Here is a 17,963-nt window from a genome sequence, read left to right on the forward strand (position 1 = left end):
TCACTTCGAACAACCAAGGACATTTTTGATAATGGTGTTGTATCCTGTAACTAAACAATGAGCTAACTAGTTCATCGTTAATGCTAATGCTCTGCTTCCATTTCGTGCATGCTGTGTCTCAAGTATTCACTTCTAAGAGCACAATATTAAAGCCAACATGTCAAGAATATCTGGAGAACTAAGCTATTACTGGTTAAGTTTTTTGTGGGTGTTTTTGCATCTTGTCTTTATTACACAAAAGTAAAGATGATCTGCTTTCTAGCAAATAGGAAAAAGCTATGTTTTTGCACTGATCATTTTCAACACCTTTTTGGCAAGGCTGGATGTCAAGACTTTTACCACATCAGCTTCATGCTACAACTCATACAGCTTTGGACATCATCAGCAATGGTGACAACTGGTTCCATTTGTTAGGACACCATTCCTCCGGAACTCTGTTTAGAAAATCCACCACTCATCTGGCACTCTGTTTAAAAAATGCTGAAGAGTGACAGTCTGGTCAACAAGTCCATTGCCCTCTCTCCTAGGCATTTCCATACCTCCACAAGCACACTATATTACTACAAAACATGTTGTAGTTGGCCACACTTTTTGCACACATCTCAGGGGGCATTTTGTCCCACTCCTCTTTGCAGATCCTCTCCAAGTCATTAATGTTTTGGGGCTGATGTTTGGCGACTCAAACCTGCAGCTCCCTCCACAGATTTTCTATGGGATTAAGGTCTAGAGACTGACTAGGCTACTCCAAGATCTTGTTCTTGATCCAATCCTTGGGCCACTCTTTGTTGCCTTGGCCGTGTGTTTTGGATCATTGTCAAATGATCTAAAACTGGATCAGTTTTATGAGACTGAGGAATTGGATGGACAAATTTTTTACTTAGTCAACTTCAACTATAACTAGTGAGGTTTGTAGTTCTTCTAAATCAGAGGATTTTCTATGAACTTTAGTGTTGTTTTTCTGGTGAAAAATGAACTGGTTAATGGAATTCAGACACGCAGTCAAGCATCAGGCCACTTCTTGTCTGAGCCACATTTGTCAACACTGCATTACCACACTGACTTTAAAGAGGAAGACTAAGTGATGATTGGTGGAAACTGAACTGTATGGGAGAGTCTGGTGTTGTTCAAGACACGTTCAGTATGTACAACCTACTGGACTCTAATGTTCCTTTATCAAATTCAAATTCAAATTCAAATCAAATTCAAATTCAAATTTTATTTGTCACGTACACAGTCATACACAGTACGATATGTAGTGAAATGCTTGGACAACTGCTCGTGACCTAAAGAAAACAAAAAAGGAAAAGGCTATGAATAAGATAGGAAATAAATATGAAAAATTAAAAAGGGTAAATTTAACTAGGAAGGAATAAAATATAAATTAAGGTTAAAAAATGAAATAACTGTACAACACAAATTAGAATGAAGGGTAAATTTAACTGGGAAAGAATAAGATAAAATATATAAATTAAAGTTGAAAATAAAATAACTGTACAACAAAATACACAATACACAATATAGAACTATATAAGAATGTATGAAGGAATCTAAATATAAATAAATATATACACAATAACAGCAGCTGTACAAGTATTAACCGGAAATGAAGAATATAGTGACCAGTGTTGTGCAAAACCAAAGTCCAGAAAGTCCAGTGTGTGTGTGTAAGAACCATATGTGTGGGTCAGTACTGTGTGGTGGTGTGATTAAGAGACCGTATCGCCTGCGGGAAGAAGCTCCTCCTCAGTCTCTCTGTGTTGGTCTTCAGGGAGCGGAATCGCTTTCCTGACCTCAACAGAGAGAACAGTCTGTTGTTGGGATGGCTGAGGTCCTTCACGATCTTCCTGGCCTTGGTCCAGCACCGCCTGCTGTAGATTGAGTGCAGGTCAGGGAGCTCGGAGCGGATGGTGCGCTCAGCTGACCGCACAACCCTCTGTAGAGCTCGTCTGTCCTGCATGGTGCTGTTCCCGAACCAGGTTAAGATGTTTCCCGCCAGGATGCTCTCTATGGTGCACGAGTAAAAGTTCCTGAGCACCTTGGAGGGCAGTTGGAAGTCTCTCAAGCGTCTGAGGTGGTAGAGACGCTGTCGGGCCTTTTTCACCACGGTGTTGATGTGACAGGACCATGACAGGTCCTGCGTGATGTGAACTCCGAGGTATTTGAAGCTGTCCACTCTCTCCACTGGGCACTCGTTGATGACGGGGGTCTGGTAGTTCCTCTCCTGCTTAGTGCTGAAGTCCACTATCAGCTCCTTTGTCTTACTGACGTTTAGAAGGAGGTTGTTCCTCTGGCACCAGTTCTCCAGATTCCTAATCTCCTTCAGGTAGGCCGTCTCGTTGTTATCAGAGATCAGGCCCACCACGACGGTGTCGTCAGCAAACTTGATGATGGTGGTGGAGCTGGTAGTGGCCACACAGTCATATGTGTACAAAGAGTACAGCAGGGGGCTCAGAACACACCCCTGGGGGGCTCCAGTGCTGAGAGTGGTGGAGGCTGAGACATGTCCGCCCATCCTTACTGCCTGTGGTCTGCCAGTTAGGAAGTTGGAGATCCACTGACACATAGATGAGCTGAGTCCCAGATGCTCCAGCTTGGTGGTGAGTGTGGAGGGAATTATGGTGTTAAATGCAGAGCTGTAGTCTATGAAGAGCATTTTAACATAATTCCCCCTTCTAGTGTCCAAGTGAGTGAGTGATGTGTGGAGGAGATGAGAGATGGCATCGTCTGTGGAACGATTTGGACGGTAAGCGAACTGTAGTGGGTCCAGTGTGTCTGGTAGTGAAGAAATGATGAAGTCTCTGACCAGGCGTTCAAAGCACTTCATCACTACTGAGGTGAGGGCTACAGGGCGATAGTCATTGAGAGAAGCAGGGTGGGGTTTCTTCGGGACAGGAACAATGATGGACTCTTTGAAGCATGTGGGGATCACCGACTGAGATAAAGAGATGTTGAATATCTCAGTGAACACAGGAACTAGCTGGTATGCGCAGTCTCTGAGGATACGACCTGGGATGCCGTCTGGTCCTGCTGCTTTCCTGGTGTTCACTCTCTTGAAGGCTCTCCTTACTTCATGCTCGGAGATGACGAGCACGTTTCCGGTGCTGGCAGTATCTTCCTGTCTGCAGCCGTTAGCGCCGCTAACACTAGCATTGTTGGAGACCTTAGCTGCAGCCTCGAAGCGAGCATAGAAAGTGTTCAGCTCGTCTGCCAGAGTCACGGCCGCGTTCGTCATACCGGTTGTTGGTGCTTTATAGTCCGTTATTGTCCTTAGTCCCCGCCACAGGCTCCTAGAGTCACTCTGTTGGAGTTGTGACTCTAGTTTCCTCCCGTAGCGCTGCTTCGCCTCTTTCACCGCCCTCCGCACGTTATATGACGCGGCTTTGTACGGGTCCATGTCCCCCGTCCCCCGTGTTGTAGGCAGCGGTGCGGGATCTCAGAGCGTCGCGGATGGTTTTATCCACCCACGGCTTCTGGTTGGGAAACGTTGTGATAGTCGTTTAACTGAAGGAACCTTTAACTGAAAATATCATTCAGGTTGCCTGACTAAAACCTGTGAAAGATCTTTTAGTGCCTTATGTTGCCTCCACAGATGGTTCAGATGGATCTGAGCCTTCACCTGACACATGTGAAGTACCTGATTCTAGAAACTGATCCCCGTTTCTGAAAGTACATATATTTTAGCATGTAGAAATTATACCTGACCCAATACCTCAATGAATAATAATTCTGCTTTTAAAAAGAGGAATCCAACGTAAGAACAAACTCAGGCCTTCTCAAAAGTCTAAACTGTTTTTCTTTTTCATGCACCTGCAGCAGCCAAGTTGCAATACTTGCTTCTAGAATGACTTTGACTACTGCTGGGTCCCATGGGAAAATATGACACGATGATAAAAAAGCAATACATGCAGGAAGTAACAAAGTACAGTGGGGCAAAAAAAAGTATTTAGTCAGCAACCGATTGTGATAGTTCCCCCACCTAAAATGATGACAGAGGTCAGTAATTTGCACCAGAGGTACACTTCAACTGTGAGAGACAGAATGTGAAAAAAAAAAAAAAAACCATGAATCCACATGGTAGGATTTGTAAAGAATTTATTCGTAAATCAGGGTGGAAAATAAGTATTTGGTCAATAAAAAAAATACAACTCAATACTTTGTAACATAACCTTTGTTGGCAATAACAGAGGTCAAACGTTTACTATAGGTCTTTACCAGGTTTGCACACACAGTAGCTGGTATTTTGGCCCATTCCTCCATGCAGATCTTCTCGAGAGCAGTGATGTTTTGGGGCTGTCGCCGAGCAACACGGACTTTCAACTGCCGCCACAGATTTTCTATGGGGTTGAGGTCTGGAGACTGGCTAGGCCACTCCAGGACTTTCAAATGCTTCTTACGGAGCCACTCCTTTGTTGCCCGGGCGGTGTGTTTTGGATCATTGTCATGTTGGAAGACCCAGCCTCGTTTCATCTTCAAAGTTCTCACTGATGGAAGGAGGTTTTGGCTTAAAATCTCACGATACATGGCCCCATTCATTCTGTCCTTAACACGGATCAGTCGTCCTGTCCCCTTGGCAGAAAAACAGCCCCATAGCATGATGTTTCCACCCCCATGCTTCACAGTAGGTATGGTGTTCTTGGGATGCAACTCAGTATTCTTCTTCCTCCAAACATGACGAGTTGAGTTTATACCAAAAAGTTCCACTTTGGTTTCATCTGACCACATGACATTCTCCCAATCCTCTGCTGTATCATCCATGTGCTCTCTGGCAAACTTCAGACGGGCCTGGACATGCACTGGCTTCAGCAGCGGAACACGTCTGGCACTGCGGGATTTGATTCCCTGCCGTTGTAGTGTGTTACTAATGGTGACCTTTGTTACTTTGGTCCCAGCTCTCTGCAGGTCATTCACCAGGTCCCCCCGTGTGGTTCTGGGATCTTTGCTCACCGTTCTCATGATCATTTTGACCCCACGGGATGAGATCTTGTGTGGAGCCCCAGATCGAGGGAGATTATCAGTGGTCTTGTATGTCTTCCATTTTCTGATGATTGCTCCCACAGTTGATTTTTTCACACCAAGCTGCTTGCCTATTGTAGATTCACTCTTCCCAGTCTGGTGCAGGTCTACAATACTTTTCCTGGTGTCCTTCGAAAGCTCTTTGGTCTTGGCCATGGCGGAGTTTGGAGTCTGACTGTTTGAGGCTGTGGACAGGTGTCTTTTATACAGATGATGAGTTCAAACAGGTGCCATTCATAGAGGTAATGAGTGGGGGACAGAAAAGCGTCTTACAGAAGACGTTACAGGTCTGTGAGAGCCAGAGATTTTCCATGTTTGAGGTGACCAAATACTTATTTTCCACCCTGATTTACGAATAAATTCTTTACAAATCCTACCATGTGAATTCATGGATTTCCTCCTCAGAAGCTGACTACATCCATCTCAAATGTGGTCAGAAAAAGACCTTGATTTTCCCTGAATGCAAAAATTATGGGTATTCATATAATGATGTCCTCCTGTGGCAGACAATTCACCACAAAATATGAAGCTATTTTTATGGGAGAAGAAAAACTTGAATATTCGTAATATTCATAACTGTTGGCCCTCATGAAATATTTCAGTGAAACAACCCAATCACTGCAATTTAGTTACAGTCATGAAATTTGGAGCATCAGTTATTATTGAAAACCAAAAAAAGGCTTCTTTGGGCAATAACCTAGACCCAGGAGGACGTCCACCATTATTAATTTAAGTTTATATTATACTGATGTTTCCATTATTGCCTCTTCCATTAACAAATTCATGGTGAATATTTAATAAGATCAAGATAATCTTTCATTCGTTTCATCTAAAGACTTTTTTTTAGTTTTTGTTGGGAGGGTTTCTCTGTGGCAGTACGACAAATGTCTTTAATTCACAATAGAACATAAAACTGTTAAAACTCAACTGTTAAAATTCAAATGTGTAATCTCAAATTTGTCTCTGAATTGATACATTTTAAATATGAATACACGCTAACGGGTTAATTTTTAAATCTTGTTCTCAAACTGTTTTTGACAAAATTCCTTCAGCATCAGCGCACTATTATAATTGATTTGTATTTCTTCTTCAATTATAAACAGACCCTGGATCTCCTTATTCCACACCTGCTTCACTACCACAGACCTCTCCAGATGTCACTGGTTCAACAGCAGTGGATAACAACACAGGATTAAAGGGGGCGGTCCGTCTGGTAAATAGCATTCATGGCTCCTGCTCTGGCAGGGTGGAGATCTTCCACAGAGGCCAGTGGGGGACAGTGTGTGATGATTCTTGGGGCCTGGAGGATGCTCAGGTTGTATGTAGGCAGCTGGGCTGTGGTAGGGTCCTCTCTGCACCAACTAAAGCACGATTTGGACAAGGCACAGGGCCCATCTGGATGGATGAGGTGTCATGCACAGGCAGGGAATCCAACCTATTCGAGTGTCGCCAGTTAAGGTTTGGATCTCACAACTGCGGCCACAATGAAGACGCCGGTGTCATCTGTGAAGGTAAATTTGAGAAGGCAGATGGACTCAAGTTTGTACCTGTTTGACTGTTTGTCCCTGATAAAATTTTAACTGAGAGGTTTTCAGTGACCAACTATTACACATTTATATTCACTTTATACTAAAATATTTTACCTACAGGCTCTTTGACATTGAATGCTTCAATTTTGTTAAACATTTAAAGTTGAAGGAAAGTGGAGTTTAAACTGGGTAATTTGCAATGTTAATCTGCAGTTCATAGGGGCTCATTCTAAAATTATCATTGTATTCTTGCATTTCTTTATTTTTTGTATGTAATCCCTTTTATCGCAGAAACTCAAGGGAATGTTCGCTTGGTTAATGGCAATTATGGCTCCTGCTCTGGCAGGGTGGAGATCCTCCACAGAGGCCAGTGGGGGACAGTGTGTGATGATTCTTGGGGCCTGGAGGATGCTCAGGTGGTATGTAGGCAGCTGGGCTGTGGTAGGGTCCTCTCTGCATCAGCTAATGCACGATTTGGTGCAGGCACAGGGCCCATCTGGATGGATGAGGTTGGATGCACAGGCAGGGAATCCAACCTGTTTGAGTGTCGACACTCAGGGTTAGGATCTCACAACTGTGGCCACAATGAAGACGCTGGTGTCATCTGTCAAGGTAAATTTGAGAAGGTGGCATCACGGAGGTTACATTTTTTTTACTCTGTGTCTATGCTGTAAAGTTTATTATACAATAATAGAAATATTATGTTTTATTTACTTCAAACTGTGCTACCCACAGGTTTTGTTATATTAAATATTTTGTCATTAAATATCAATATTTATTAATCGTTAGAGCGCCACCTAATTGTAAGAGAACATATCATGTTATATACTTTAGCATACTCCTCCTCAGAAGCTGACTACATCCATCTCAAATGTGGTCAGAAAAAGACCTTGATTTTCCCTGAATGCAAAAATTATGGGTATTCATATAATGATGTCCTCCTGTGGCAGACAATTCACCACAAAATATGAAGCTATTTTTATGGGAGAAGAAAAACTTGAATGTTCATAATATTCATAACTGTTGGCCCTCATGAAATATTTCAGTGAAACAACCCAATCACTGCAATTTAGTTACAGTCATGAAATTTGGAGCATCAGTTATTATTGAAAACCAAAAAAAGGCTTCTTTGGGCAATAACCTAGACCCAGGAGGACGTCCACCATTATTAATTTAAGTTTATATTATACTGATGTTTCCATTATTGCCTCTTCCATTAACAAATTCATGGTGAATATTTAATAAGATCAAGATAATCTTTCATTCGTTTCATCTAAAGACTTTTTTTTAGTTTTTGTTGGGAGGGTTTCTCTGTGGCAGTACGACAAATGTCTTTAATTCACAATAGAACATAAAACTGTTAAAACTCAACTGTTAAAATTCAAATGTGTAATCTCAAATTTGTCTCTGAATTGATACATTTTAAATATGAGTACACGCTAACGGGTTAATTTTTAAATCTTGTTCTCAAACTGTTTTTGACAAAATTCCTTCAGCATCAGCGCACTATTATAATTGATTTGTATTTCTTCTTCAATTATAAACAGACCCTGGATCTCCTTATTCCACACCTGCTTCACTACCACAGACCTCTCCATCCACCCCGGTAGATGTCACTGGTTCAACAGCAGTGGATAACAACACAGGATTAAAGGGGGCGGTCCGCCTGGTAAATAGCATTCATGGCTCCTGCTCTGGAAGGGTGGAGATCTTCCACAGAGGCCAGTGGGGGACAGTGTGTGATGATTCTTGGGGCCTGGAGGATGCTCAGGTTGTATGTAGGCAGCTGGGCTGTGGTAGGGTCCTCTCTGCACCAACTAAAGCACGATTTGGACAAGGCACAGGGCCCATCTGGATGGATGAGGTGTCATGCACAGGGAGGGAATCCAACCTATTCGAGTGTCGCCAGTTAAGGTTTGGATCTCACAACTGCGGCCACAATGAAGACGCCGGTGTCATCTGTGAAGGTAAATTTGAGAAGGCAGATGGACTCAAGTTTGTACGTGTTTGACTGTTTGTCCCTGATAAAATTTTAACTGAGAGGTTTTCAGTGACCAACTATTACACATTTATATTCACTTTATACTAAAATATTTTACCTACAGGCTCTTTGACATTGAATGCTTCAATTTTGTTAAACATTTAAAGTTGAAGGAATGTGGAGTTTAAACTGGGTAATTTGCAATGTTAATCTGCAGTTCATAGGGGCTCATTCTAAAATTATCATTGTATTCTTGCATTTCTTTATTTTTTGTATGTAATCCCTTTTATCGCAGAAACTCAAAGGAATGTTCGCTTGGTTAATGGCAATTATGGCTCCTGCTCTGGCAGGGTGGAGATCCTCCACAGAGGCCAGTGGGGGACAGTGTGTGATGATTCTTGGGGCCTGGAGGATGCTCAGGTGGTATGTAGGCAGCTGGGCTGTGGTAGGGTCCTCTCTGCATCAGCTAATGCACGATTTGGTGCAGGCACAGGGCCCATCTGGATGGATGAGGTTGGATGCACAGGCAGGGAATCCAACCTGTTTGAGTGTCGACACTCAGGGTTAGGATCTCACAACTGTGGCCACAATGAAGACGCTGGTGTCATCTGTCAAGGTAAATTTGAGAAGGTGGCATCACTGAGGTTACAGTTTTTTTACTCTGTGTCTATGCTGTAAAGTTTATTATACAATAATAGAAATATTATGTTTTATTTACTTCAAACTGTGCTACCCACAGGTTTTGTTATATTAAATATTTTGTCATTAAATATCAATATTTATTAATCGTTAGAGCGCCACCTAATTGTAAGAGAACATATCATGTTATATACTTTAGCATACTCCTCCTCAGAAGCTGACTACATCCATCTCAAATGTGGTCAGAAAAAGACCTTGATTTTCCCTGAATGCAAAAATTATGGGTATTCATATAATGATGTCCTCCTGTGGCAGACAATTCACCACAAAATATGAAGCTATTTTTATGGGAGAAGAAAAACTTGAATATTCGTAATATTCATAACTGTTGGCCCTCATGAAATATTTCAGTGAAACAACCCAATCACTGCAATTTAGTTACAGTCATGAAATTTGGAGCATCAGTTATTATTGAAAACCAAAAAAAGGCTTCTTTGGGCAATAACCTAGACCCAGGAGGACGTCCACCATTATTAATTTAAGTTTATATTATACTGATGTTTCCATTATTGCCTCTTCCATTAACAAATTCATGGTGAATATTTAATAAGATCAAGATAATCTTTCATTCGTTTCATCTAAAGACTTTTTTTTAGTTTTTGTTGGGAGGGTTTCTCTGTGGCAGTACGACAAATGTCTTTAATTCACAATAGAACATAAAACTGTTAAAACTCAACTGTTAAAATTCAAATGTGTAATCTCAAATTTGTCTCTGAATTGATACATTTTAAATATGAATACACGCTAACGGGTTAATTTTTAAATCTTGTTCTCAAACTGTTTTTGACAAAATTCCTTCAGCATCAGCGCACTATTATAATTGATTTGTATTTCTTCTTCAATTATAAACAGACCCTGGATCTCCTTATTCCACACCTGCTTCACTACCACAGACCTCTCCAGATGTCACTGGTTCAACAGCAGTGGATAACAACACAGGATTAAAGGGGGCGGTCCGTCTGGTAAATAGCATTCATGGCTCCTGCTCTGGCAGGGTGGAGATCTTCCACAGAGGCCAGTGGGGGACAGTGTGTGATGATTCTTGGGGCCTGGAGGATGCTCAGGTTGTATGTAGGCAGCTGGGCTGTGGTAGGGTCCTCTCTGCACCAACTAAAGCACGATTTGGACAAGGCACAGGGCCCATCTGGATGGATGAGGTGTCATGCACAGGCAGGGAATCCAACCTATTCGAGTGTCGCCAGTTAAGGTTTGGATCTCACAACTGCGGCCACAATGAAGACGCCGGTGTCATCTGTGAAGGTAAATTTGAGAAGGCAGATGGACTCAAGTTTGTACGTGTTTGACTGTTTGTCCCTGATAAAATTTTAACTGAGAGGTTTTCAGTGACCAACTATTACACATTTATATTCACTTTATACTAAAATATTTTACCTACAGGCTCTTTGACATTGAATGCTTCAATTTTGTTAAACATTTAAAGTTGAAGGAAAGTGGAGTTTAAACTGGGTAATTTGCAATGTTAATCTGCAGTTCATAGGGGCTCATTCTAAAATTATCATTGTATTCTTGCATTTCTTTATTTTTTGTATGTAATCCCTTTTATCGCAGAAACTCAAAGGAATGTTCGCTTGGTTAATGGCAATTATGGCTCCTGCTCTGGCAGGGTGGAGATCCTCCACAGAGGCCAGTGGGGGACAGTGTGTGATGATTCTTGGGGCCTGGAGGATGCTCAGGTGGTATGTAGGCAGCTGGGCTGTGGTAGGGTCCTCTCTGCATCAGCTAATGCACGATTTGGTGCAGGCACAGGGCCCATCTGGATGGATGAGGTTGGATGCACAGGCAGGGAATCCAACCTGTTTGAGTGTCGACACTCAGGGTTAGGATCTCACAACTGTGGCCACAATGAAGACGCTGGTGTCATCTGTCAAGGTAAATTTGAGAAGGTGGCATCACGGAGGTTACATTTTTTTTACTCTGTGTCTATGCTGTAAAGTTTATTATACAATAATAGAAATATTATGTTTTATTTACTTCAAACTGTGCTACCCACAGGTTTTGTTATATTAAATATTTTGTCATTAAATATCAATATTTATTAATCGTTAGAGCGCCACCTAGATGTAAGAGAACATATCATGTTATATACTTTAGCATACTCCTCCTCAGAAGCTGACTACATCCATCTCAAATGTGGTCAGAAAAAGACCTTGATTTTCCCTGAATGCAAAAATTATGGGTATTCATATAATGATGTCCTCCTGTGGCAGACAATTCACCACAAAATATGAAGCTATTTTTATGGGAGAAGAAAAACTTGAATGTTCATAATATTCATAACTGTTGGCCCTCATGAAATATTTCAGTGAAACAACCCAATCACTGCAATTTAGTTACAGTCATGAAATTTGGAGCATCAGTTATTATTGAAAACCAAAAAAAGGCTTCTTTGGGCAATAACCTAGACCCAGGAGGACGTCCACCATTATTAATTTAAGTTTATATTATACTGATGTTTCCATTATTGCCTCTTCCATTAACAAATTCATGGTGAATATTTAATAAGATCAAGATAATCTTTCATTCGTTTCATCTAAAGACTTTTTTTTAGTTTTTGTTGGGAGGGTTTCTCTGTGGCAGTACGACAAATGTCTTTAATTCACAATAGAACATAAAACTGTTAAAACTCAACTGTTAAAATTCAAATGTGTAATCTCAAATTTGTCTCTGAATTGATACATTTTAAATATGAGTACACGCTAACGGGTTAATTTTTAAATCTTGTTCTCAAACTGTTTTTGACAAAATTCCTTCAGCATCAGCGCACTATTATAATTGATTTGTATTTCTTCTTCAATTATAAACAGACCCTGGATCTCCTTATTCCACACCTGCTTCACTACCACAGACCTCTCCATCCACCCCGGTAGATGTCACTGGTTCAACAGCAGTGGATAACAACACAGGATTAAAGGGGGCGGTCCGCCTGGTAAATAGCATTCATGGCTCCTGCTCTGGCAGGGTGGAGATCTTCCACAGAGGCCAGTGGGGGACAGTGTGTGATGATTCTTGGGGCCTGGAGGATGCTCAGGTGGTATGTAGGCAGCTGGGCTGTGGTAGGGTCCTCTCTGCACCAACTAAAGCACGATTTGGACAAGGCACAGGGCCCATCTGGATGGATGAGGTGTCATGCACAGGCAGGGAATCCAACCTATTCGAGTGTCGCCAGTTAAGGTTTGGATCTCACAACTGCGGCCACAATGAAGACGCCGGTGTCATCTGTGAAGGTAAATTTGAGAAGGCAGATGGACTCAAGTTTGTACGTGTTTGACTGTTTGTCCCTGATAAAATTTTAACTGAGAGGTTTTCAGTGACCAACTATTACACATTTATATTCACTTTATACTAAAATATTTTACCTACAGGCTCTTTGACATTGAATGCTTCAATTTTGTTAAACATTTAAAGTTGAAGGAATGTGGAGTTTAAACTGGGTAATTTGCAATGTTAATCTGCAGTTCATAGGGGCTCATTCTAAAATTATCATTGTATTCTTGCATTTCTTTATTTTTTGTATGTAATCCCTTTTATCGCAGAAACTCAAAGGAATGTTCGCTTGGTTAATGGCAATTATGGCTCCTGCTCTGGCAGGGTGGAGATCCTCCACAGAGGCCAGTGGGGGACAGTGTGTGATGATTCTTGGGGCCTGGAGGATGCTCAGGTGGTATGTAGGCAGCTGGGCTGTGGTAGGGTCCTCTCTGCATCAGCTAATGCACGATTTGGTGCAGGCACAGGGCCCATCTGGATGGATGAGGTTGGATGCACAGGCAGGGAATCCAACCTGTTTGAGTGTCGACACTCAGGGTTAGGATCTCATGACTGCAGCCACATTGAAAACGCTGGTGTCATATGTGAAGGTAAATTTGAGAAGGTGGCATCACGGAGGTTACATTTTTTTTACTCTGTGTCTATGCTGTAAAGTTTATTATACAATAATAGAAATATTATGTTTTATTTACTTCAAACTGTGCTACCCACAGGTTTTGTTATATTAAATATTTTGTCATTAAATATCAATATTTATTAATCGTTAGAGCGCCACCTAATTGTAAGAGAACATATCATGTTATATACTTTAGCATACTCCTCCTCAGAAGCTGACTACATCCATCTCAAATGTGGTCAGAAAAAGACCTTGATTTTCCCTGAATGCAAAAATTATGGGTATTCATATAATGATGTCCTCCTGTGGCAGACAATTCACCACAAAATATGAAGCTATTTTTATGGGAGAAGAAAAACTTGAATGTTCATAATATTCATAACTGTTGGCCCTCATGAAATATTTCAGTGAAACAACCCAATCACTGCAATTTAGTTACAGTCATGAAATTTGGAGCATCAGTTATTATTGAAAACCAAAAAAAGGCTTCTTTGGGCAATAACCTAGACCCAGGAGGACGTCCACCATTATTAATTTAAGTTTATATTATACTGATGTTTCCATTATTGCCTCTTCCATTAACAAATTCATGGTGAATATTTAATAAGATCAAGATAATCTTTCATTCGTTTCATCTAAAGACTTTTTTTTAGTTTTTGTTGGGAGGGTTTCTCTGTGGCAGTACGACAAATGTCTTTAATTCACAATAGAACATAAAACTGTTAAAACTCAACTATTAAAATTCAAATGTGTAATCTCAAATTTGTCTCTGAATTGATACATTTTAAATATGAGTACACGCTAACGGGTTAATTTTTAAATCTTGTTCTCAAACTGTTTTTGACAAAATTCCTTCAGCATCAGCGCACTATTATAATTGATTTGTATTTCTTCTTCAATTATAAACAGACCCTGGATCTCCTTATTCCACACCTGCTTCACTACCACAGACCTCTCCATCCACCCCGGTAGATGTCACTGGTTCAACAGCAGTGGATAACAACACAGGAGTAAAGGGGGCGGTCCGTCTGGTAAATAGCATTCATGGCTCCTGCTCTGGCAGGGTGGAGATCTTCCACAGAGGCCAGTGGGGGACAGTGTGTGATGATTCTTGGGGCCTGGAGGATGCTCAGGTTGTATGTAGGCAGCTGGGCTGTGGTAGGGTCCTCTCAGCACCAACTAAAGCACGATTTGGACAAGGCACAGGGCCCATCTGGATGGATGAGGTGTCATGCACAGGGAGGGAATCCAACCTATTCGAGTGTCGCCAGTTAAGGTTTGGATCTCACAACTGTGGCCACAATGAAGACGCCGGTGTCATCTGTGAAGGTAAATTTGAGAAGGCAGATGGACTCAAGTTTGTACGTGTTTGACTGTTTGTCCCTGATAAAATTTTAACTGAGAGGTTTTCAGTGACCAACTATTACACATTTATATTCACTTTATACTAAAATATTTTACCTACAGGCTCTTTGACATTGAATGCTTCAATTTTGTTAAACATTTAAAGTTGAAGGAATGTGGAGTTTAAACTGGGTAATTTGCAATGTTAATCTGCAGTTCATAGGGGCTCATTCTAAAATTATCATTGTATTCTTGCATTTCTTTATTTTTTGTATGTAATCCCTTTTATCGCAGAAACTCAAAGGAATGTTCGCTTGGTTAATGGCAATTATGGCTCCTGCTCTGGCAGGGTGGAGATCCTCCACAGAGGCCAGTGGGGGACAGTGTGTGATGATTCTTGGGGCCTGGAGGATGCTCAGGTGGTATGTAGGCAGCTGGGCTGTGGTAGGGTCCTCTCTGCATCAGCTAATGCACGATTTGGTGCAGGCACAGGGCCCATCTGGATGGATGAGGTTGGATGCACAGGCAGGGAATCCAACCTGTTTGAGTGTCGACACTCAGGGTTAGGATCTCACAACTGTGGCCACAATGAAGACGCTGGTGTCATCTGTCAAGGTAAATTTGAGAAGGTGGCATCACGGAGGTTACATTTTTTTTACTCTGTGTCTATGCTGTAAAGTTTATTATACAATAATAGAAATATTATGTTTTATTTACTTCAAACTGTGCTACCCACAGGTTTTGTTATATTAAATATTTTGTCATTAAATATCAATATTTATTAATCGTTAGAGCGCCACCTAATTGTAAGAGAACATATCATGTTATATACTTTAGCATACTCCTCCTCAGAAGCTGACTACATCCATCTCAAATGTGGTCAGAAAAAGACCTTGATTTTCCCTGAATGCAAAAATTATGGGTATTCATATAATGATGTCCTCCTGTGGCAGACAATTCACCACAAAATATGAAGCTATTTTTATGGGAGAAGAAAAACTTGAATATTCGTAATATTCATAACTGTTGGCCCTCATGAAATATTTCAGTGAAACAACCCAATCACTGCAATTTAGTTACAGTCATGAAATTTGGAGCATCAGTTATTATTGAAAACCAAAAAAAGGCTTCTTTGGGCAATAACCTAGACCCAGGAGGACGTCCACCATTATTAATTTAAGTTTATATTATACTGATGTTTCCATTATTGCCTCTTCCATTAACAAATTCATGGTGAATATTTAATAAGATCAAGATAATCTTTCATTCGTTTCATCTAAAGACTTTTTTTTAGTTTTTGTTGGGAGGGTTTCTCTGTGGCAGTACGACAAATGTCTTTAATTCACAATAGAACATAAAACTGTTAAAACTCAACTGTTAAAATTCAAATGTGTAATCTCAAATTTGTCTCTGAATTGATACATTTTAAATATGAATACACGCTAACGGGTTAATTTTTAAATCTTGTTCTCAAACTGTTTTTGACAAAATTCCTTCAGCATCAGCGCACTATTATAATTGATTTGTATTTCTTCTTCAATTATAAACAGACCCTGGATCTCCTTATTCCACACCTGCTTCACTACCACAGACCTCTCCATCCACCCCGGTAGATGTCACTGGTTCAACAGCAGTGGATAACAACACAGGAGTAAAGGGGGCGGTCCGTCTGGTAAATAGCATTCATGGCTCCTGCTCTGGCAGGGTGGAGATCCTCCACAGTGGCCAGTGGGGGACAGTGTGTGATGATTCTTGGGACCTGAGGGATGCTCAGGTGGTATGTAGGCAGCTGGGCTGTGGTAGGGTCCTCTCTGCACCAACTAATGCACTATTTGAACAAGGCACAGGGCCCATCTGGATGGATGAGGTGTCATGCACAGGCTGGGAATCCAACCTGTTTGAGTGTCTCCACTCAGGGTTTGGATCTCACGACTGCAGCCACAAAGAAGACGCCGGTGTCATATGTGAAGGTAAATTTTAGCAGCTGGAGAGTTTATCTTACCAACATGGAAATACTATGTTACAGTTTTACCTACAAGTGTTATTGCATTAAATAGTTTTTCTTTCACAGCCCTTCTGTACCTGCTGCTTTTACTGTTGCTATTTACATAAATTAATCTTGAGATGAAGTTTACATCTCAGCTGAGATTTACTCATTTCAGGTTACTTCCTGCTCACTTTTCATTGAATCGTATTAGTTCCCCATCCACATCATCAGTTTTTAATGACACCGAGACTACTGAATTTAAGGTTATGGCTCTCTTCTCATTAATTGAGTTTAGTCTGCAGAGCATATTTCTTGAAAAATAATAATTAATTGTTTAGTTGTTTTTCTTTCTTCTTTCTTTTAGAATAAACGCTAGTATGTGCATACGAAACAACCCATTAAAATCCCTACACCGTCCTGAGTCCACTGCAGCACAGTTCTGTGTAGGCTTATTGGATTTTAGTACAGATTTATACAGTATATGGCATACCTGCTCCTCAACACACAACATAAGAAAGGTCAGTGGTAGACTCTCTCTATCACCCTTCATTCTTATTGAGAGTATAATTCATTTGCCAAAAAAAGACAAAATACAGAGCTTACTGATTATACTTTATTCTTGTAAATGCTTAATGCTAATCATACAATAATATCATTAAAGAAAATTAGTCTGACATGCTGAAAGCAATGATATCTTATAGCCTAAAAAATGATTTTTCACCCTCAATACACATGAAGATTTCTTCAGCACAGCCTCTTAAGCAGGCTTTCTCTTTAAGTAGGCTTAATCTCCACCTCTACTGTGTTTTACAGATAGCTGTAGGCACTCACTGTTGTACCTCTTTCCTGACCTGTAAACTGCCTAAGCCTTCCCAAGTAGTTTCCCTTCCTTAGGAATGGCTTCTCGACAGCCACCCTTCCACCCTGCCTCCCCTTTTTTTGTTGAAACATGTAATTTTTCATAGTTTTTTAAGAAAAGTGGCATGTTACAGCTAATAGGTTTTTAGGAATCACCTCGTTGCTACAAAATTACTATTTTGTGTCTGTCAAACTGTGCCATCATTGGCATTTTTTGTACATTCACCTACAGACATGGACAAAATTGTTGGTACCCTTCGGTCAATGAAAGAAAAACTCACAATGATCACAGAAATAACTTTAATCTGACAAAAGTAATAATAAATAAAAATTCAGTGAAAGTCAGACATTGCTTTTCAACCATGCTTCAACTGAATTATTTAAAAAATAAATGCATGAAACAGGCCTGGACAAAAATGATGGTACCCCTAGAAAAGAAGGAAAATAATGTGACCAAAGAGACTTGTTAATCCAAGGTGTGTCCACTAATCAGCATCACAGGTGTCTACAATCTTGTAATCAGTCAGTAGGCCTATATATAGAACTCCAGGTAGTCACTGTGTTGTTTGGTGACATGGTGTGTACCATGCTCAACAAGTTGTGGGTACCATAATTTTTGTCCAGGCCTGTTTCATGCATTTTATTTTTTAA

At 40.8% G+C, this 17,963-nt stretch overlaps 1 protein-coding gene and 1 long non-coding RNA gene across 2 annotated transcripts; both read left to right on the plus strand.

Annotated features, from left to right (window-relative positions):
* Nucleotides 1-6,818: 6,818 nt before the first annotated feature.
* On the plus strand, nt 6,819-13,159 carry LOC143414431 (scavenger receptor cysteine-rich domain-containing protein DMBT1-like). The gene is made up of 7 exons (XM_076878776.1): nt 6,819-7,154; nt 8,090-8,509; nt 8,819-9,139; nt 10,075-10,482; nt 10,792-11,112; nt 12,048-12,467; nt 12,777-13,159. Exons 1-7 carry the CDS (start codon nt 7,043-7,045, stop codon nt 13,157-13,159), a joined length of 2,385 nt encoding a protein of 794 aa, XP_076734891.1. The 5' UTR covers nt 6,819-7,042.
* A 1,146-nt stretch (nt 13,160-14,305) lies between these two features.
* Nucleotides 14,306-17,537, plus strand: LOC143414418 (uncharacterized). The gene is made up of 3 exons (XR_013095040.1): nt 14,306-14,452; nt 14,762-15,082; nt 16,018-17,537. It is a non-coding gene; the product is annotated as an uncharacterized LOC143414418 (long non-coding RNA).
* The last annotated feature ends 426 nt before the right edge of the window (nt 17,538-17,963 follow it).

The sequence above is a fragment of the Maylandia zebra genome, linkage group LG20 (assembly GCF_041146795.1).
Source record: "Maylandia zebra isolate NMK-2024a linkage group LG20, Mzebra_GT3a, whole genome shotgun sequence".
NCBI lineage: Eukaryota > Metazoa > Chordata > Actinopteri > Cichliformes > Cichlidae > Maylandia > Maylandia zebra.

Bases quoted from the DNA above. Each gene is read 5' to 3' on its own strand.
- LOC143414431 (XM_076878776.1), top strand. From the start codon at position 7,043: ATGGATGAGGTTGGATGCACAGGCAGGGAATCCAACCTGTTTGAGTGT. The intron at 7,155-8,089 runs GTAAATTTGAGA...AATTATAAACAG, and splicing joins CGCTGGTGTCATCTGTCAAG to ACCCTGGATCTCCTTATTCC. The intron at 12,468-12,776 runs GTAAATTTGAGA...CTTTTATCGCAG, and splicing joins CGCCGGTGTCATCTGTGAAG to AAACTCAAAGGAATGTTCGC.